The sequence below is a fragment of the Tarenaya hassleriana genome, unplaced genomic scaffold, assembly GCF_000463585.1.
Source record: "Tarenaya hassleriana unplaced genomic scaffold, ASM46358v1 Cleome9, whole genome shotgun sequence".
Lineage (NCBI taxonomy): Eukaryota > Viridiplantae > Streptophyta > Magnoliopsida > Brassicales > Cleomaceae > Tarenaya > Tarenaya hassleriana.
The window spans coordinates 751,161-770,242 of NW_010971389.1; the positions used below are offsets into that span (position 1 = coordinate 751,161).

The 19,082-nt window shown below is 39.5% G+C and overlaps 6 protein-coding genes across 6 annotated transcripts in view; 2 read left to right on the forward strand and 4 right to left on the reverse strand.

Annotated features, from left to right (window-relative positions):
• The window catches only part of LOC104803643, a 2,694-nt gene extending 1,028 nt beyond the window's left edge, over positions 1 to 1,666 (reverse strand). The window contains exons 1-4 of the mRNA XM_010527636.1: positions 1,197 to 1,666; positions 788 to 855; positions 263 to 464; positions 55 to 152 (exon numbers count right to left, since the gene is read on the reverse strand). Coding sequence (XP_010525938.1) covers positions 55 to 152; positions 263 to 464; positions 788 to 855; positions 1,197 to 1,559 — 731 coding nt within the window. The 5' untranslated portion in view covers positions 1,560 to 1,666. The remainder of the gene's footprint in view (positions 1 to 54; positions 153 to 262; positions 465 to 787; positions 856 to 1,196) is intronic.
• Positions 1,667 to 2,463: 797 nt separating this feature from the next.
• LOC104803644 (zinc finger protein ZAT10-like) lies at positions 2,464 to 3,240 on the reverse strand. The gene has a single exon (XM_010527637.1). It carries the CDS (start codon positions 3,040 to 3,042, stop codon positions 2,557 to 2,559), a length of 486 nt encoding a protein of 161 aa, XP_010525939.1. The 5' UTR covers positions 3,043 to 3,240; the 3' UTR covers positions 2,464 to 2,556.
• A 1,802-nt stretch (positions 3,241 to 5,042) lies between these two features.
• On the forward strand, positions 5,043 to 8,513 carry LOC104803645. Its single transcript, XM_010527638.2, has 9 exons — positions 5,043 to 5,226; positions 5,697 to 5,932; positions 6,043 to 6,224; positions 6,403 to 6,687; positions 6,767 to 6,825; positions 7,187 to 7,223; positions 7,350 to 7,421; positions 7,518 to 7,842; positions 8,040 to 8,513. The coding sequence occupies exons 1-9, from the start codon at positions 5,100 to 5,102 to the stop codon at positions 8,442 to 8,444; spliced, it is 1,728 nt and encodes a 575-aa protein (XP_010525940.1). The 5' UTR covers positions 5,043 to 5,099; the 3' UTR covers positions 8,445 to 8,513.
• Positions 8,514 to 8,628: 115 nt separating this feature from the next.
• On the forward strand, positions 8,629 to 10,673 carry LOC104804503 (calcium uptake protein 1, mitochondrial). The gene is made up of 6 exons (XM_010528816.1): positions 8,629 to 9,043; positions 9,150 to 9,217; positions 9,440 to 9,663; positions 9,746 to 9,829; positions 9,923 to 10,136; positions 10,242 to 10,673. Exons 1-6 carry the CDS (start codon positions 8,629 to 8,631, stop codon positions 10,569 to 10,571), a joined length of 1,335 nt encoding a protein of 444 aa, XP_010527118.1. The 3' UTR covers positions 10,572 to 10,673.
• A 1,231-nt stretch (positions 10,674 to 11,904) lies between these two features.
• LOC104803646 lies at positions 11,905 to 15,240 on the reverse strand. Its single transcript, XM_010527640.1, has 3 exons — positions 12,867 to 15,240; positions 12,555 to 12,792; positions 11,905 to 12,266 (listed from the first exon to the last, which is right to left on the reverse strand). Exons 1-2 carry the CDS (start codon positions 15,052 to 15,054, stop codon positions 12,629 to 12,631), a joined length of 2,352 nt encoding a protein of 783 aa, XP_010525942.1. The 5' UTR covers positions 15,055 to 15,240; the 3' UTR covers positions 11,905 to 12,266; positions 12,555 to 12,628.
• Positions 15,241 to 16,202: 962 nt separating this feature from the next.
• LOC104803647 (ER membrane protein complex subunit 7 homolog) lies at positions 16,203 to 18,317 on the reverse strand. The gene is made up of 7 exons (XM_010527641.1): positions 18,122 to 18,317; positions 17,734 to 17,780; positions 17,405 to 17,504; positions 17,130 to 17,193; positions 16,930 to 17,046; positions 16,722 to 16,830; positions 16,203 to 16,456 (listed from the first exon to the last, which is right to left on the reverse strand). Exons 1-7 carry the CDS (start codon positions 18,223 to 18,225, stop codon positions 16,365 to 16,367), a joined length of 633 nt encoding a protein of 210 aa, XP_010525943.1. The 5' UTR covers positions 18,226 to 18,317; the 3' UTR covers positions 16,203 to 16,364.
• Between the last annotated feature and the right edge of the window lie 765 nt (positions 18,318 to 19,082).

The following is a 19,082-nucleotide window of genomic DNA, read 5'->3' on the forward strand; positions in this document are numbered from 1 at the left end:
TATAGTATATCGGAAGAATTCTCATGACAACAACAACAAAAAAGAAAGACTTACATTTCGAGGACCCAACCAAACGCCTTATCTGTTTCCGGGTCATTCTTCATCGCCAAGGAAACGTTCATCCATGTCGGAGCAATCTTCTTCAGTGCACTCTTTATGTAATATACGATAGATTTTTTAATCATACCCTCAAGATTAATCCTTAATTACTCTTTCAAGCATTGAAAGAGAAACAAGATTGGATACAGTTTGATGGGTGTACCTTGGAAACGATAACCGGAGAGTTTCCAATGGGATCGATCTTTGAAATCGGACCGTTCCCCTTCGTGAAGTATTTTCTTAGAACGGGTTCATATTTTTTCGGTTCGATGTAGAAAAATGGGAATGCAGCTCCGAAATTGCCTCTAGCTAGGTTAGGTATAGGTTTAACTATGATGTGGTCCGGTTCTGCCATGAGAATGTAACTGCGGTAACACGAGACGGGGAAAGGAAAATATGTGAGCTTTAAAACCATACCAAACTACAATAACTGAACATCGAAATATTAATAAGATCAAGGAAAATACCATAGAAGTATGAATATGAATATCGTGTTATCTCGGGTATGAGTTCACAACCAACATTTTGATGTTTAGGAGTCGTAAAGCGTGCATTGAAATTGGGATAATCTAGGCTTGAGTTGGCAATTTCTGACCGTAGGGGGTTCATTGATCGAAAATAATTGTTTGTGGTTATTTTTGTAAGATTTATAAAATTTAAGGGGTAAAAGGGTAAATTTGAGACGTACTCTTCTTGAATGTGAGCTTGTCGGAGCCATTGCACAAATGCCCACGGCCTATTCAGAACTACATATCCCTGTATCTCAATACATGCAAATATATAAATATATTATATATATATATAAGAGAAATATTGTTAATATTCCACTATTAACCAAATTTTCTAAATATATATTTTAATTACACTAAATATCCAAACAAAATAAGAGAAATCCGATTTATGGACGAGCCTCAACATTTTCTTAATATACATACTACATCACATATATACACATAGACACGCACACGCACACATATTATATGTTCATAGATATATATACACTCGGCATTAACTACATACACGTTGAGATGAATATACTATATATATTTATATACATATACACACATAAAACAATATAAAAATAATAATTAAAGAACCTGATCCATGCCGGAAGGGAGAGGATGAGCAACGAAGGTAGGGAGCTCGTCCATGAAGGAATCGGGTCGACCCGAATGAAGAATCCGGGTAAACCCGCCCATCTCAGATCCGGGTCTATCCCTGAACCTCTTGTACCAATAGTACATTATCCGACACTGCCACGTGCTGTACACCGTGTCCGTCGCCGTCACCGCCGTGTGAAACAACCTCCTCCTCCTCCTCTGCTCGACACGTGGCGTCTCCGTCCTGTCTCCTGGCCGGAGAGCGGCGTCCGTCGAGACCAATATGGAGTTGTATCTTATGATTAGGAACAATGATAATATCATTAGAAACGGGAAAAAGAATTTCCCTCGCAGACCCATGTTTCTGTTTTCTTGGTGTGTATATGTGTATGCATGGAATGTGTATGTGTATGTATAGAATTATGTATCTCTATGGTGTTATGGAAGAAGGAGAAGAAGACGAGTTCGTAATAAGTGCATAAAAAGTCGTCGGCTTTGTCATCTCTCTGTTCTTAAGGAGTAGTTGTAAGAAAGTGGCCCACATGTGCCTTTGGTCTCCCTCTCATTGTTTATTCCTCTTGTTGTTATTGCTCTTAATTATGCATACGGAAATTTATTTGTTTTTTTTTAAATTACATGAGAGATATGTGGATGATTGGGATTCAAATTCCGAGTTTTTGTTTGATTATTTTGGGTTTAAAGTTTAAAATTTTATTACATTATATCTATTCGAATTTTGATTTGGTTTGTTTTTAATTTTTATCAATAAAAGTATTTATTTTAAAAAATCAAATTTTTTAATTCAATTTTTTTTTGGGAAAATCCTATATTCCTCCGTGAATTTGTAAAAATGTACCAAATTTCTCCACCAATTTTTAATTTGACAGAAACTTACATCCAAATTCAAAAATTTCCAAATTCCCACACGAAATCGAAAAAATCGTTGCAATGTCCTACACGTCACGTGATGGCGTGAAACGTAACACATTTCCATCAAAATCTCAGCTGACTAGACTAGACACGTTGGACGAAATGCACACGTGTATATGTCACGTGTTTAACCTAAAAACCAGAAAATCTGAGCAAACTTAAACCGGTTCGGTTAATAATTAACCAATCAAATTAATAACCAAAAAATAAAAAATAAAACCCCCAAAAAAATTTGTAACCCTAGATTTAGAACGATTCTCACTGTCTCACCCCAAAAAACAAGATGATGAATTTATTTGAATTATGCCCAATACACCAATCTAATCGAAGAAACTGTTTTTATGTACAACAAAGAATTTTTTCCACAATGACAAAAAAAAGAATTGAAATCTAAATCCTAAAAACAATGTGTTCCTGAATCCATTAGTCACGTAACCCTTTGGATTTCTCTGTGGCTTCGGAGCGAGACCAAGAGGCGGGGCTTCTTCGCCGGCATCGGGCTGATGACGTCCTCGCCGTCACCGTAGATGAAGAACTCACCGGCGGTGAACTCCGACATCACCGAGAGGTTCATGTCGAACTCACCTTGGCTCTGTTGGCTGACGTGGCTACTCGACCCTACGCCCTCCGACGAAGTCACGACGTTCTGATTCCCCAAAGCAACGCTGTTACAGCCGTCGTAGTGGCAGTGCTTGTGGCCGCCGAGTGCCTGACCCGTCGGCAATGACTTGTTGCAGATCGGGCAAACGTGGAATCTTCCGCTAACGTCACCGGAGGTGGTGGTGGTCGTGGAGGTGGACTGGTCATCTTCGGCTTGTTTCTGGTGGCTTGCCTTTTGTCCGCCTAGAGCTTGATACGACGGGAATGTCTTGCCGCAGACATTGCACTTGTAACTCGGCTTGCCCACGAGCATCTACGTTATCTGCGGATGTGCTTCCGTCTTCTGGGTACAATCGCCGCCGCTGCGAGCGAGCATGACGAGGCAGAGAGCGAGTTACTCCTCCTCGGATATGGTTGTGGTGGTGTGGGCTGGTCGATAAATTTTTATCAATGTCAATTTAGGGTTTGAGATTTTTGGGTTATTTTTTCTTTAATTGTTAACCGAACCGGTTTAATTTTGCTCAGATTTTCTTGTTTTTAGGTTAAACACGTGGTATATACATATGCACATTTCGTCCGACGTGTCTAGTCTACTCAGCTGAGATTTTAACGGAGATGTAGGACATTGCAACGATTTTTTCGATTTCGTGTGGGAATGTGGAAAATTTTGAATTTGAATGTAAGTTTCTGTCAAATTAAAAATTTGTGGAGGAATTTGGTATATTTTTTTTTAGGTTAAACACGTGGTATATACATATGCACATTTCGTCCGACGTGTCTAGTCTACTCAGCTGAGATTTTAACGGAGATGTAGGACATTGCAACGATTTTTTCGATTTCGTGTGGGAATTTGGAAAATTTTGAATTTGAATGTAAGTTTCTGTCAAATTAAAAATTTGTGGAGGAATTTGGTATATTTTTTTTTAGGTTAAACACGTGGTATATACATATGCACATTTCGTCCGACGTGTCTAGTCTACCCAGCTGAGATTTTAACGGAGATGTAGGACATTGCAACGATTTTTTCGATTTCGTGTGGGAATTTGGAAAATTTTGAATTTGAATGTAAGTTTCTGTCAAATTAAAAATTTGTGGAGGAATTTGGTATATTTTTTCAAATTCATGGGGAATATGGATTTTTCCTTTTTTTTTTTTTTCTAATTCCATTCAAATATGATTATATACTTGGGATGGATTCGAAACAAATGAACCAAAATAGCAACCCTTATGTATTGTTGGGCCTAACTTTTTAATGGGCCATAAAATATTCAACAAATAACTTGCTTATTATGGGTTTTATGAAGGCCCAATATATATCAAACTTGCGTCTCAACATCCTGGTTAACCTCGGTTAGCCAAAACCGGTATGAATCGGTTTTCACGAAAACCAGGGAATTACTGCACGCAGACCGTAACATTGATAGTCAATGGAGCGCCGTAAGTTGCGTGGGATGTTTCACATTATAATTTTGTCCTAAAACACCACCAGTAATAAAATAATAAATCATCGTTTCTTGAGCCCATGAAAGACAATTATGTGGTGGGTCCACAACTTGTTCATCTTCGTTTATCTTTTTTTTTTTTAAATAATTATTCAAGTATCACATAGTGTATTTTATATTATAAGCCTATTTTCACGACAGTAACTACGATTAATGATTTTATGATTAGTGGTTAATATGAATTAGCATCAACAAAGTGTCGATCCTTCATTTTTTTTTTCCAAATGAAAGGAAATAAAAGTAAAATAAAATCCGTAAACTCAATGTCATAACCATACGACAGATCTTGTAAGAATATTGCTGGATTTTATAATATGATAGATTTGGATGAGTAATTAGTTTCATCTCTATAACCAATTATTGTATTCGTCATTTTAACTACCAATAACTGGATACATCTGGATTAGTACTCTTACTACCAATTTATTCAATTTTAATTATTTAAACTAATTGACACAAAATTAGTAAAAAAATAGTATTAATTATATATTTTAATTAAACAAATTATGAATTTAAAGTGTTCTAGTTCTAGCGTCTTGCAAACATGTCCTTCATTCCTCTCACACCAAAAGGCACCAAATATTTAAATTTCTAATCTATTTTAATTTATCCGTACATATACCATTTAAATCACCTTAGTTCATATATATTTAAATTTGATTGGTTACTACACACAAAATATATTGATTGTTTTATTTATTTCAAAATTATTGTTTTGCACCTCTGCTAATGGGGATTTCCAAGCATAATGGCCCTACAACACTAAAAGTCCCCTTTGTGCCTAAGAAATTCAAAAAAGCAAAGCTTTCTCTCCTATTTCTCCTCTCTCTCTCTCTCTCTCTCTCTCTCTCTCTCTCTCGTGAGAAGAATGCTGCGTCAAAGCACTCTGCGATTAAGTCAAGTGATGAAGTTTCTCTTTTGTTACTTCCTCACCATGATTTCTCTTGCTAATGGAGCTTCTCATCTCCACATTCTCCATAGCCAACCGCCTGCAGGTGTGTGTATGGACTTTAGTTTTTCCTTGGGGGTTCTTTCGTTTTCCTCTACATTCTGTTTGTTTCTCGAGAAAATGCATTGTGATGTTAAGTCGAACAAAAAACAAGTCTAGAACTTGGGCCGCCGAGGATTCGTTTAGAATTCCTTGGGTAACCACTACTACAGTAAATTATCTCCATTGTTACTCTTTCCGCGTCTCTGTTTCTCTGCATTTCCTGTTATGTTTATGGGAAAATGCTGCTGCACTCAGAACGCTTAAAGCTTCTAACTTTGCAGAGCCCTTCACAGATTATCGTGTGACTCAGAATGGGTTTCTCTGAAATCTGAAAAAAAGTAACAAAAATCCCAACTTTCGGGCTTAATAACCTCCACTTCCCTCTGCAATTCTAGGGTTTATAGAAAGTTTCAGCTTTTATTACGTTTTCAGTATCCCAAAGCTTCTAACCTTCCATATAATTTTCGCTTTAAGCTTCCGAGGAAACCCGGGTGGAAATTTCCACAATGAGTTTCTCATGGAGTATCGCTAGTGGCAGTGGAAGAAGATCAGTTGCAGAGGCTCCGATTTACGGGCCTTTCGATAGCCTTCCTTTGGTAAAAGACCCTTCAGTGGCTCTGGCTGCTCAAAGAACGTACAGAAAAGATCCTCTTAATGGCTTCAAAAAGTATACAGGGGGATGGAATATCAGCGACCACCATTACTGGGCTGTAAGTTCTCCCTCAAATCCTCCATTCAATAATACCCTTCTGACAGTTTGGAGAATGATCATAGATTGCATTGCTTACTTGTTGACACTATGTGTTTTTTGATATTGCAGTCTGTGAGCTACACGGCTGTTCCTCTGTTTACCATTGCCGCCGTTTGGTTTATTGGGTTTGGATTCTGCTTGTTGCTTATCTGTGTATGCCATTTCTGTCTTAGAGATCGATCTTATGGATACTCCAAAACCGCTTATGCCCTCTCCCTCGCCTTTCTAGTACTCTTCACCATCACTGCAATGTGCGTAAGAGTACGATTACCTCCTCATTTTCCGTGGCATTCTGCCTTAGAGATCGATCTTTCGGCATTCTTGCTATTGTCCTCAATCCTGTCATGAGATTAGAATTTCACTTGGTTTGTGAATAATTAATGAAGTTTTCAACCAAGTAATCTGAACTTGCGTTTTTGTTGGTGGCAGCATTGGATGTGTACTGCTATACAGTGGTCAATTAAAGTTTCACGAAAGCACGACAAAGGCATTGGATTATGTTATAGGCGAGGCTGACAGCACAGTTTCACAGCTGAGGAGTATTTCAGACTATCTTGCCTCAGCCAAGCAGACAGGAGTTGATCAGGTTTTCTTGCCAGCTGCTGTCCAGACTGACATTGATCAAATTGGAGGAAGGCTGAATTCTTTTGCAACCACCATCTCCAAGAAAACAACAGACAACTCTGATGATATTAGAGATTTCCTCAACTCTGTGTAACTTCCATTTTCAAAGATTTTGGCTATAATTCTTGAAAGTGAAATAATGGTTGTATGCCGCTGTTTGTTCATGCAGGAGGGTGGCACTAATTGTGGTTTCAGCTCTCATGCTCGCATTGACGTTTCTTGGCCTCTGTAAGTTACAGACCAACTTTTACTCCGTGATTGTATACATGTTTCAAGGAAATATGATAGAAACAAAAATCTGATCTCTCAACATCTACAAGGAACAAGTATGATTTTGCCAAATTGACAAGATGATTCCTGTTTCTAACCATCACATTATCTAAATTCCCTTAACTATCGTTTTTCAGAAGATGAAATAAGGTTCAGAGTTGTTGGTAAAAAAATTATCTATGCCAAATCCTGTTACTAAACCCTCTAAGTTAATGCTTTGCTTTTGGTTTTATATGAATGCTGCAACTGGTGTAATACATTTTCGTGATATATTCTTTATCTTTTCTTCGTTTTTTTTTTCATTTTGTTCACCTTGCAGTGGCTTCAATTTTGGGGATGCATATACTCGTTTATACGTGAGTAGCTTGTGAAATATCTCAAAGAAGTTTTTAAACTTTCATGTGTAAATCATTTGGAAAACCCCATAACCAAATCTTCTCGCCGATATCTCAAAAAAGTTTTTTTTCTTGTTCCTTCTGCAGCCTTGTAATTCTGGGATGGATTCTGGTGACGGCAACGTTCATCTTGAGTGGCACATTCCTCCTCCTGCATAAGTACATCTCAGACTCTTCACTGCTTCCACCTTGACCTTCATCGCTTTGTTAAAACTCTATAAGCTAAACCCCGATAATTATTTTTCGTAAAATCAGTGCTACTTCAGATACATGTGTGGCAATGGCCGAATGGGTTCAGAGCCCTTTGGCTCACACAGCTCTTGACGAGATCTTGCCTTGTTCGGACAATGCCACTGCTCAAGACACGCTTACACGGAGTAAAGAGGTCACCTGTCAGCTCGTCGATCTGGTCAATGAAGTCATCACCAATGTCTCCAACATCAATTTCGCTCCAAACTTTGTCCCCATGTACTACAACCAATCAGGACCGTTGCTTCCATTGCTCTGCAACCCATTTCACCATGATCTGACAGACCGAGTTTGTTCTCCTGGTGAAGTAGACTTGAACAATGCTACACAAGTAAGTCCCACTCGCTAAAATCCATAATTTTCGATTCAACGTTATGTTTCTGCATTAAGTCTATCAGGGTCAATGATAAATCCACTTATTTCTATGTTAATCCGATCAAAATCCAATCTTTGATGCTCAAAACATAACCTTTCGTAAGCAAATGGTCAAACCCTTGTTTTCTTTCTTGCGTACACACTCTCTCACAGGCATGGAGCAACTACGTTTGCCAAGTGAACCCGAATGGGATATGCACCACAACGGGGAGGCTAACACCGGTACTGTATGGTCAGATGGCGTCGGAAGTGAACATAAGCAAAGGACTGGTCAATGACGCACCATTCCTAACTCAGCTTCAAGATTGCTCATACGCGAGGCAGACATTCACGGACATAACAGGGGAACACTGTCCTGCCCTGAGGCGTTACAGCCGTTGGATCTACTTGGGTCTGATGACAGCATCAACGGCCATGATGCTTTCTCTTGTCTTCTGGGTGATCTATGTCAGAGAACGGCGGCATCGGACACGACCTAAGGAAGGAGAACTTGTTGATGGTTATGTTTCTTCTGATCAGAGGAACAGAGATGGTGTAAGAGACATGATAGTTTACTGAGTTTTTTTTTTTGTGTTGTTGGCTGTAAAATCTCTTAACTTGGCTTCAAAAACCGTGCCGTTTTCGAGATGCAAAAATTCAAAAACGACGCGCTTTTCGGTCGTCGGTTCCCCAAATTTTTAAAAGCTGTTTTGTTCGTTGCATCTCCCAACAAACAAACAGAACACTTCGAAAATCACTGATCATGCCCGCGTTGTTATCCTGCTCGAGAAGATCTCCGCCGTCCGTTGGTCGAGTTTTGCGGCTCATCAAACGGCTACAGATCCACGGATTCTCTTCTCGGTCGTCGTCTTCGTTCCCGGAATCTTCTTCGCCGTCAAGTTTTCTTCCCGGCGTCGGCCGGTCGAAGCGTGGTGGTTCCGTCGGCCCTCTTGCTAAGTGGATCGCTGGAATCGCTGCCTGTTCCGGCTTAGGGTTTGTGTATTGGTCCTGTGGTTACGATTCGAGCTCTGGTTTGTTCCGTGGAAAGACGTTTCTGCCCTTCTCTGCCTTCTCGGCGGCGTCTGAAGCCGGTGAGGATACGGTGGATGATCTGGGATCGGGATCATTCTTTCAGAAATTGGCGGTGCCTGATTACAGCTCTCGATTTATTGTCGGAGGTCCTTCATCCTTAGTTTTCGCTTCATTGATTGATGTTTTTGCCCTTTTTTGGTGAAGGGTCTAAACGAAATTCTTCTGCGACAATTTTTTGTTGGAATTGGGCAGACGCTTTCAGGAGGAAAGTCTTTTTCAACTACGAGAAGCGCTTGAGATTGCAGAGTCCGCCTGAAAAGGTACACAGTTATGTGATTCCTGAACTTACAATTCTTACGAATTATTTTCCGAGTGTAGAATGGATTCTGGAACTCCGAGTTTTGGATATCATCGTTCTCTTTGGTTCCTTTGATTGGTTTTCATGTAGTAATCTCCTTTCCATTGGAATGCGAAGATGGAAGTTTTGAAAAGCGAGCATTCTTCCGATGATTTATTTGGTTTCTTAGGATCGGTGTTGTTAGGTTTTCGAGTACTTTGCATCAGTTAGAACAGCGGAAGGGGAACGGATGATGAAACCTGCAGATTTGATGAGGGCGATTGTTCAGGTGTTTCCACCGTCGGAATCCCATCTGATAAGGGAAGGACATTTGAACGGGGAGAGGAGTCCTGGTGAGTTAAGATGTTCTCCTTCCGAGTTTTTCATGCTGTTTGATGTCGACAATGATGGGCTTATCTCCTTTAAAGAGTGAGTCCCTCAAAACCTGATTCATTTGTAATAATCTCTCTGCCCCTCCGGAGATTGAAAGTCTCGGTTTCCTTGACAACAGGTACATATTTTTCGTGACGTTACTCAGCATACCTGAATCGAGTTTTTCCGTGGCTTTCAAAATGTTTGATCTCAACCATAACGGGTGAGTGCTCGCGCAAAGTTTTGCAGATAGATCAATCGAGTTTCTTTCGGATGTTTTGTTTCCTGAAGAGTAGTAACGTGTGTGTGTGGGTAGGGAGATTGACAAGGACGAATTCAAGAAAGTAATGAGTTTGATGAGATCTCAGCATAGACAAGGAGTTTTCCACAGAGATGGTCTTCGTACAGGATTTAAGACATCTGGTTCTGTCGAGGATGGTGGCTTGGTAGAATACTTCTTCGGAAAAGACGGGAACGAAAAACTCAAACACGACAAGTTCGTCCAGTTCATGAGAGACCTAACCGATGAAGTAAGTAAATTCTTAACCCTTTGATTCTCTGGCGTCAATGTTAAGGTAGGTTAAGGAACTAGGTTTCTGAGTTTGCTGAAAGAAAAGTCTCGGCTTAATCTGTAGATGCTCAGGCTAGAGTTTGCCCATTATGACTACAAAGGAAGAGGAACCATATCGGGCAAAGATTTCGCACTGTCAATGGTTGCTGCCGCTGATTTGAACCATTTGGGCAAACTGCTTGATCGAGTTGACGAACTCGGCGACCACCCTCATCTTCATGACATCCGCATTTCTCTGGACGAATTCAAACAGTTCGCTAAGTTACGGATAAAACTGGGACAGTTTTCCATGGCCCTTTTCACGTGCGGGGAAGCAAATGGTCTATTGACAATGGAGGACTTCAAACGAGCAGCGGCTCATGTAAGGCATCTAAAAACTCGTTCTCGGACTTGAAGCATTTTGCGAAACTTTCAACGTGGGATATGCCACATGTATGCGATGTATCGTTGTCAGAGAATGTGGTAGAGATTGCGTTCTACGTGTTCGATTCGAACAGAGACGGGAGCTTGAGCGTGGATGAGTTCGTTCGGGTTTTGGGCCGACGAGAGAGGGACATGGCACAACCCGTCTCAAGGGGAATGCTTCAGTTTCTGTCCGAAGGCTTCAACAGTTAGAAATTCCATGCCATGGAGATTGAAGGGTTACATTATAAAAGATATTAGTCAGTACACCCAAAAAAAAAAAAACCGAGAATGTGACTCATCAAAGATGGCAAATGCATCTAGAAGCACAAAAGACAAAGATAGTAATGTAACATTCTCATCCCCAACCCAGAGTTACACCTACCATTTCCACTTGATCAAAGCTGCAAAAAAAAAAAAAAAAAAAAAAAAAAAATAAAAAAAAAAAAAAAAAAAAAAAAAAATTCTAACAGAGCATAAGAAGAACCCTAAAACCAAACAATCTACACCCCAATTCACTTGCAATGATGCTTGGAAATAGAAATGCCTGCTGTTTTCCTTCAGGGTAAAATCCCTAAAAAAACCTCCACCTTGCAAAAATATATACAAATAAACCTTCAACTTGAAAAACTATCATTCAATCCCCGAACTTGTAACTTGTCAGTGAATAAAACCTCGAACTTGCAAATTATTGTTCTAATAAACCTTTGACCGATTTGACCACAATTTCAGGCGATCGGACATCTACATATTAACGGATTGCTGATGTCACCTTATACACGTTATCAATTTAATTTAAAAAACGATATCAGCAATCCGTCAATACGTGGATTTCCGATCGTTTGAAATTGTGGTCAAACCGGTCAAAGGTTTATTAGAACAATAATTTGCAAATTCGAGGTTTTATTCAGTGACAAATTACAAGTTCGGGGATTGAATGATAGTTTTTCAAGTTGAAGGTTTATTTGTATATATTTTTGCAAATTGGAGGTTTTTTAGGGATTTTACCCTTTCCTTCACAACTTCTGGAGACAAACGTCATGTAGTTTCCATTTTTCATACATCTGGAATAAAATTTAAAAGTGACATTTCGACTTACGTTTTGGATTTTGACTCTGTGACTTACGTTTTGGATTTTGACTCTGTTATTTAATGATTCGATCATTTAAAAAATATAACCATTCGATTTTAATTTTTTATTTATAAGTACTAGTTAGTGATTATATATTATTCACTTAGAATCGGTATCGGATATTTTAACCAAATTAATAAAAGTAGCAAAGTTTTTCCAACTTTCCGTTTCAATATAGAGAGAGACAACTCAATGGCACGACAAACAACACACAGATCACTTTCAGAAAACAAAAACAATATGCAGTGTACAATCTGAAGAGACCAAAATGAATAGACAAGACGATGAACAACAAAGGTTTCACCTCTTGCCTGACACAAATGAAACAATCACAATTTGCATACAAGATTTCTCCAAACACTATTAACCAATCAAAAAGAATACTCAACACGAAAGAATGGATGCATATATATATTGAATCAATATGAACAAAAAGAATCAGCAACGAGCAGCAGTCGCAGGCTGAGGGAGAAGACCGAGATGCTCTCTTTTCCTTTGCAAACCAAACCCGAGGAGGAGAGAAATGTATACCGATCCCAAAACAAAAACGATACCCTGCAATATATAGTTGAAGAGTTCGAGAATTTAGCTTTATCAACCTCGAAAATGGTAAGAGAATTCGCAGAGAAACCTTATAAAGCCAGCTATTCCTCTGCTCGAGTCGAACATGGATAATTTCCTTTGTAAAGGATGAAACTTTAACATGGTTCAAGGCATATAAAGCCGAATACGTTGGACAGACTATAAGTGTTCAACCAGCAACTGACTAAAGCATATCCATAATGATGATACTGACTGTTGTATTCGCAGTTTATGCGAAGCATGGATGGGTTATTTTGTTACCTAGTGGTGAACAAGAATTGATGCAAGCTGAAATCTTTGTGTGTTTTTCTGTTGTGTATAAGAGAACTCTTCAATCACTGAAGCCCTGAGTACACATTCTCTAAGATATCATGAAGTTTTGGGGCACGTCTCCGGAACAAGGGTTCTAGCCGGAAAGACGGGACACCGATCTGCCATCTCTTTGCATCATACATCTCATTCCATGCCTGTACGATCTCATCGATCTTGAATCCCATACCTGCAAGTAGAAAGATCGATATATCAGGAAGGAAGTTCTGTTGGCGTTTGGTATTCATAAGAGAGAATTTTTACCTTCAAGTGCACCCTCATTTGAACAATGGTTCTTTATCATCACAGCTATATCAGTTGCAGAAGCTCCGGCCAGTTCAAATTTCTCAACTGCAACCTCTAAACATTCTTCCCAAGTCGGTAGCCCGAGTTTATACTCCACAATGGACCGCTCATACAGCAACGAACCCCATAAGAGGTTAATCTGGGAACTCATATTCGAAGTTTTCTCTGCAGTTTCTTCATCTGATGCTTCAGAAAAAAGTCCAACCAACCCCAAGTTCTGCAACAGACCTTTATGTTTATCAAAATCGGAAATTCCATTTAGACGTCGTTCTTCCGCCTCTTCCCAGATCTGCATACCTTTCTCCATGCTCTCTTCAGCCTTGTTATATAGCCTCAGAACATCCTGGGAAACCTCGCTTTCCAGATCAATCTTGCCGCGGAGTGCATGGTACCAGCAAAGCTTTGCCTGCTCAAACTGCTGTTGCCCAAGTGCTAGTAGAGCTTCGTAAAAATCGGGTTTAATTTTTACTGCTTCTTCGTATCTTTCTGCAGCTTTGTTGTACTCATTCTGTGCCCACTCAAATCCGGCCTCTACTCTTTCCAGTATCGCTTCTTTTGAACTGTCCTCAGGGAAGGAGACCTGCTTCCTTGCCTTGGACATGTGAACATTCCCCCAGTTAAGCATGGCTAGCGCAGCCATTTCATGGAACTTGTCAGCGGCAATTTCAAAGAGCTCTTGTGCATCATCACCGGTGACAGAGTCTTCCATTGCTTCTGTATACAGCTTCATCCCAAGGTCATGAAGGTTCAGGTAAGAATCAGAATCAAAACCCACATGGTTCTTGAACAATTGAGCAAACTGGAAAATCCAGTTCTCTATGCAAGTAGACGCTTTGTCAGACTCCACAATTTCCCCGACACTTCCATTATCGGCGACACTACTCGATTTCTTGGCAACCCTCTCGGTCGGTTCTGCATTATTCATGCCATCGTATCTTGGTTCTTGTTCAGGGCTAACTTCAGAAATATACAATCTGAAGGAACCGAGTTTGTCTCTCGAAGATACAGCCAGCCTCAGTTCATCTGTTGTGGTAATTGTAACCAAATCGCCCTCTGGATCCCTATATTTAATAAGGAAACCCCTCAGACCAGGAAACCGGTCGTTGATTACATCCCTTACCAATTTCACACTCGAATCCAGCGGCAACTGTGCCCACCTTATGTCGTCCCCATGTACAAGTTTGACGGTTCTCGTTACTGTTGTCTCCTCCTTTGACCCTGCTCTTCCATCAACAATGTCTGAGGCAATGACCTCTTTGTCCATGACAAGACTCACTTTTTTCTCCTGAACAACAACCTTATCCTCCAGCTTCTTCTCCTCTCCCGAACGATTACGATTCCTCTTCTTATGTCCTTTATCGCCCTCGATAATTGGCTTCTTGTCCAATCCATTGTCGCCCATCTTTCCATCAGTCTTACTCTCCTCGACCTTTTCTCCATCAACCCCACTCTTACCCCTCCTCTCTGCTTCCACTCCTCTGTCAAGATTTGCATTATCATTACTACTCTTCTGCTCCTCTTCCTTCTCTGCATTCTTCTTCCTCTTCTTCCTCAACTTCTCCTTCACAATCTTCCTCAACCGAGCCGCCCCAACGGGCCGCACATTGACCAAATTCTTCTCCATTTCATCAACATCAATACCCTTCTCCACCAACACCTTCTTCACCCGCTCGAAGATTTCGTTGGCAGAAACATTCTCAGGCTCCATATTCAAGACAACACGTGAATCCCTAAATGCGAAATCAAGCTTATTCAAAGCCTCGTAACAGCGAGCTCGCTTCAATAGAGCCTTACTATACCTAGGGGAAGCCTCCAAAGCCAAATTGCATTCGTTAATCGCGTTCGGGTACTCACCCAATCCCATTTGCATATAACAAGAAGCCATGCTCGTTCTCAGATAAGCTATATCGCCATGATCCTTGGGCAAAAGCTTTACGGCTTTGTCATACCTCAACATCGCGCCTTCGTTGTCGCGTTTCTGAAACAGCTTGTTCCCTTCTTCTTTCAGCTCTTGTGCCCTGTTGATGAAGATCTCCATGTCCTCATCGAACGCTTTCGACGCAGAACGGTCGTAGGTTTTTCCCGTCCTGCCGGCGACAGCGGTCGGCGTGTCCGGGTTCTTCTTCTTCCCTATCGGTTTCCCCATTCACGATCACGCTGTTTCACGGGCAATCGAAAAAAAACCAAGAAAGAAAAAACGGAGGAATCAAATAAAGGAATCGAGATTTTCAGAGATTCTTTTCGGACTCTATCGAAGAATCGGAGAGAAAAATCTCTCTCCCGATCATGATCTCTCAAATCCAGAGAGAGAGAGAGAGGGAGGGAAATGGAAAATATAGAAAAAATGAAAATGGATTTATTTTTGGGAAGATGGGAGAGGTCAACGTTCCGGACGACAAGGATGGCGCTAACTCGTACGTGTCTTCTATTCCACACGTGTGGACGTGGGTGCTTTTCCCGATAATTACGATAAAACCATGATTAATCCAAAGATAATTAATTAGGGTTAATAACGTTAACAATGATCCCAAACAGAGGCTTTTGTGTGTGCAGGATTCAAACAAATCCTCTTAAATGCACAAATTAAATAGAAGCTTCAGAAACATATGATCAATAATTTGAGATTAAAAATAACCTATAAATCAGATGATTACAAAATCTAGCCACTTATTTTTGTTTAAAGTAAACTAATATTCCCTCCGTTTCAATATAAATATAGTTTTGGGGATTAATTTTTGTTTATAAATAATTATAATTTTAGATTTTTCTGTGATTTTTAATAAAAAAAATTAAAATTTATATTTAAATAAAGATATCAAACTTGAATAGATCATTAATGTGGATATGATTTAATAAGGGTATATATGACTTTTTAAAAAACTGTAAAAAAATTAAAACAATATTTCTATTGAAATGGAAGGAGAAATATGTAAAAAATGTCAACTATTTTTTTTTTTTTTGAAAACCAGTGTTGTAGAGATATCCATGAAGTTGAAGACGAACGCAACAAAATCCAAACCCGGTCCAGGGGTTCGAATTAGAATATTTCCAAACATATTATTCATAAATATTAAAATGATGTTTATAACGTACTACATTAGTATATTCACAACAATAATATTATCTTTTAATAAAATTATCCATATGCTTTTAATAAAATCAACACAAGTTACCAAATTTACGAAATTTTCAAGAGTTCAAATATGAGCGGATACCCGAATCAACCAGCTCACGGGTACCGGTCTAACGAGACCGAGTCCCTGACCCGGAATTTCTCAGCCACCAACCAAGACAAAAAAGAACCGATGATGCATATAGATCTGCTTATTAATGGAACAGGTTCATAGGATGAAATGTTTGAAGAAAACCCAAAGTCCAAGCCATCTTTCCTGACCAATAATAATAAATCATATTCTACATGCAAATTCAACTAACTGAAGGGAAAAAAAAACCCTCTTAGCGGGCAGCTGCCCCAGGCAGCAAGCTGGAGAGCGTAGGCACTCCCTGGCTCCTCATTTCCTCTTGCGCCCTCTTCATTTCCTCCGGATCTGTTGACAGAAATTTTGGATTTTTCATCAGCAACAAGCACAAAATTCCGAATAGTTTCACACTTCATATATATGAGACTGTGTAAGAGCTGCTTAGGTGTGTGTGTGTATATATATATGTGCACACACACAATTCCAAGATCCTGAACAGAACCCAGATCACCATTTCATGTAAATGTACTGCTTTTTATTCACAACACAACTAGTTTAGATTCCGGTGGCAGGAATACTTGTTTACAAGTCGAGGGTTCCGAGAAAAAAGTACCTATGTTTTCCATCAGTTTGGGCATCAGGAACACAACCACGACCATAAATCCGACCATAAGACCCATCGGACTTTTCACGACCGACATTACGGAGAAAGGCTCTCTCATCTGCAAGGTTACATACATGATACATTATACGAATACCGTAGAAAAAGAAGATATAAAGAACATCATCTATGAAACAAACAAATAGGACAGCATTATCACCTCGTAATATTGCTCTTCCCTCAACGGTTCCAAAACCAGCTCGGTGAGGCTCCTCCTGGTTTCGGTTAGTGTTGCTTGTACCTTACCACGATGCCGAGCACTAACATCAACTCGTACCTAGAATTTCACCGTTATCAAACCAAATTCTTAAAAGATTTGAGTACCAAGAAACACAGAATCTAGGAAGGCAATGATCTAACCGGAGAAAAGAAGTAGCCAAGTGCAGATACTTCGATCAAATGAGTCCCAGCTGGTACATTGTGACTTCAAGAACATAAAAGTCAAGAAGAACAGAGCTCTTTTCTTGTTTTGACAACATAGTTTGACATATTCATAAAGGGTCCATTTCGTTCCGGCATATGCGTAAAAGATATGTGCAAAAGAAGCTAATCATCAGACAATGCAAGCAAGATTTCATCGAATCGGATCTAGAAGAAGTTTTTACGGCTTGAAGAGAGAAACAAGTGTAGGATACAATGAAAAATATCCATCAGGCCTGAGAAAAGTGACGTTCTGTCCACCGTTGAGTATGACCTTGACATTCGAGAATTGGGCTGCGACACCAATCTCAATGCCTGCCAAAATATTAACATCTCCATCAGCTCTATGGAATTGTACAATGTCCGAAAATCTCCATTCCGAACATATGAACGTATTGCCGAAAGGAAGATGAATCTTGCCCGATAACCCGCAAACCAGAATCTTAAGTTCTAACCATGATTCTTAACTCTCTGATAAAAAATCAAGTTTCATGGTATACATCAAGTACCCAGCAAAGGAGGAAGGAATAATGAAGCGACATACTTTGCGAGATCTTCACTCTACCAGTGATCGTGTAAGTGTCCTCAGACCTGCAAAAGATCAGATCAATTTGATTTAAAAGAAAGATAAGGATGAACAAAAAGCGCTTGGATTTGCCAAAAATATCTCAGTTTTCAAAAATCATGCTCCTTAGGCAAGTAAAATCAAACTCACATAACACACCGTCTAAATTACAGACAGAGGAAACCCTATTTCGGCGACGAGCCAGTGAAACACGAAAACGAACCTAGGGCTAGTGCTAACAAGATCGGGAAACAGGAAAAGTAGATTATCCAGCAGAGAACGAGGAAAAACAACGCCAGATTCACTGAAATTGAACTCTACATTAAAAAAAAAAGGAACACGGGAGAAATTGAGAACAAGATTTTACCCCAATGAGGTTGGAAGAGAGGAAGCACAGAAGATGAAGAAGAAGAAGCAAAGCTTAGAGACGAACAAAGTGAGAAGAGGAGTAGATCTGATAATCGGCGCCATGGTCGTCGTAAAGCAGATCGACGAAAACCCAAACTGACGATTAAATCGTCGTTGCAATAAAAATAATTTCCGACCACGGGAAAAAACGGAGAACAAACCTTCCTGTTCAGATAGCAGCTTACTCTTTTTCTTCCTCAGTAATATTTGCCACAAAAAGATTCTGTAAATTTCAAACGTCATAATATTAACGGATTTATAAACGCCACGTCATCGTCGTTCCGCCGTTCTTTTGTATTAACGGATTTATTTCTTCCGTCATTTGATCGTTTCTCCATCGTCTTTAGAGTCATTGCGGCGTTTCTGTGTAAACGATTGTTTAAACTTTAGGTTGATATTTTTTATGATTTATTTGTTGTTTTTGGTCGATTCGGTGTATTAAATAGGTACCGATTTTGATTTTTGTTAGAGAAAAAATGATGAAATTTTTTTAACTTATAATTTGGTGTAATATTATACACCGAACACCGAATGTGTAAGAGTACCTATTTATTCCCGAATTTATATTTTTAAACAAAGTAATTACCAATTCTATAATCATTATTATCACTAATCGACCAAAATAATGTATTGACTAGTTCTAGATCACGTGTGACATGTCGAGACAAATCAGTAAGTAGGTGCCATGTAAGGAGAATCGGTCTATTAGATTCAGTCTTGATTCATAGATAAATCGGGTTTAACGAACCGGATCATAAAACAAACGAGTTTAATCAAATCGGGTCATAAATAAACCGGATTTAAACGAATCGGTTTGAATATAGAAAACCGATAAAAAAATCGAGATTAAACGACCCGGTCCCGGTTTGAATTTTGAAAATCAAAAGTCCGAATTTGACAAGTTCTAAAATTTGAGATCA

What these genes read in the sequence shown, in the direction of transcription:
- LOC104803644 (XM_010527637.1), bottom strand. Translation starts at nt 3,042, where the DNA reads ATGCTCGTGGGCAAGCCGAGTTACAAGTGCAATGTCTGCGGCAAGACA.
- LOC104803646 (XM_010527640.1), bottom strand. Translation starts at nt 15,054, where the DNA reads ATGGGGAAACCGATAGGGAAGAAGAAGAACCCGGACACGCCGACCGCT. An exon ending in AAATGAGGGTGCACTTGAAG is followed by an intron (nt 12,793 to 12,866) that starts GTAAAAATTCTC and finishes TTCTACTTGCAG; the next exon opens with GTATGGGATTCAAGATCGAT.
- LOC104803645 (XM_010527638.2), top strand. Translation starts at nt 5,100, where the DNA reads ATGCTGCGTCAAAGCACTCTGCGATTAAGTCAAGTGATGAAGTTTCTC. An exon ending in GCGACCACCATTACTGGGCT is followed by an intron (nt 5,933 to 6,042) that starts GTAAGTTCTCCC and finishes TTGATATTGCAG; the next exon opens with TCTGTGAGCTACACGGCTGT. An exon ending in CTCTTCACCATCACTGCAAT is followed by an intron (nt 6,225 to 6,402) that starts GTGCGTAAGAGT and finishes TGTTGGTGGCAG; the next exon opens with CATTGGATGTGTACTGCTAT.
- LOC104803647 (XM_010527641.1), bottom strand. Translation starts at nt 18,225, where the DNA reads ATGGCGCCGATTATCAGATCTACTCCTCTTCTCACTTTGTTCGTCTCT. An exon ending in GGGAAGAGCAATATTACGAG is followed by an intron (nt 16,831 to 16,929) that starts GTGATAATGCTG and finishes GTAACCTTGCAG; the next exon opens with ATGAGAGAGCCTTTCTCCGT. An exon ending in CAAACTGATGGAAAACATAG is followed by an intron (nt 16,457 to 16,721) that starts GTACTTTTTTCT and finishes TTCTGTCAACAG; the next exon opens with ATCCGGAGGAAATGAAGAGG.
- LOC104804503 (XM_010528816.1), top strand. Translation starts at nt 8,629, where the DNA reads ATGCCCGCGTTGTTATCCTGCTCGAGAAGATCTCCGCCGTCCGTTGGT. An exon ending in TGCAGAGTCCGCCTGAAAAG is followed by an intron (nt 9,218 to 9,439) that starts GTACACAGTTAT and finishes CGGTGTTGTTAG; the next exon opens with GTTTTCGAGTACTTTGCATC. An exon ending in TGAGAGACCTAACCGATGAA is followed by an intron (nt 10,137 to 10,241) that starts GTAAGTAAATTC and finishes CTTAATCTGTAG; the next exon opens with ATGCTCAGGCTAGAGTTTGC.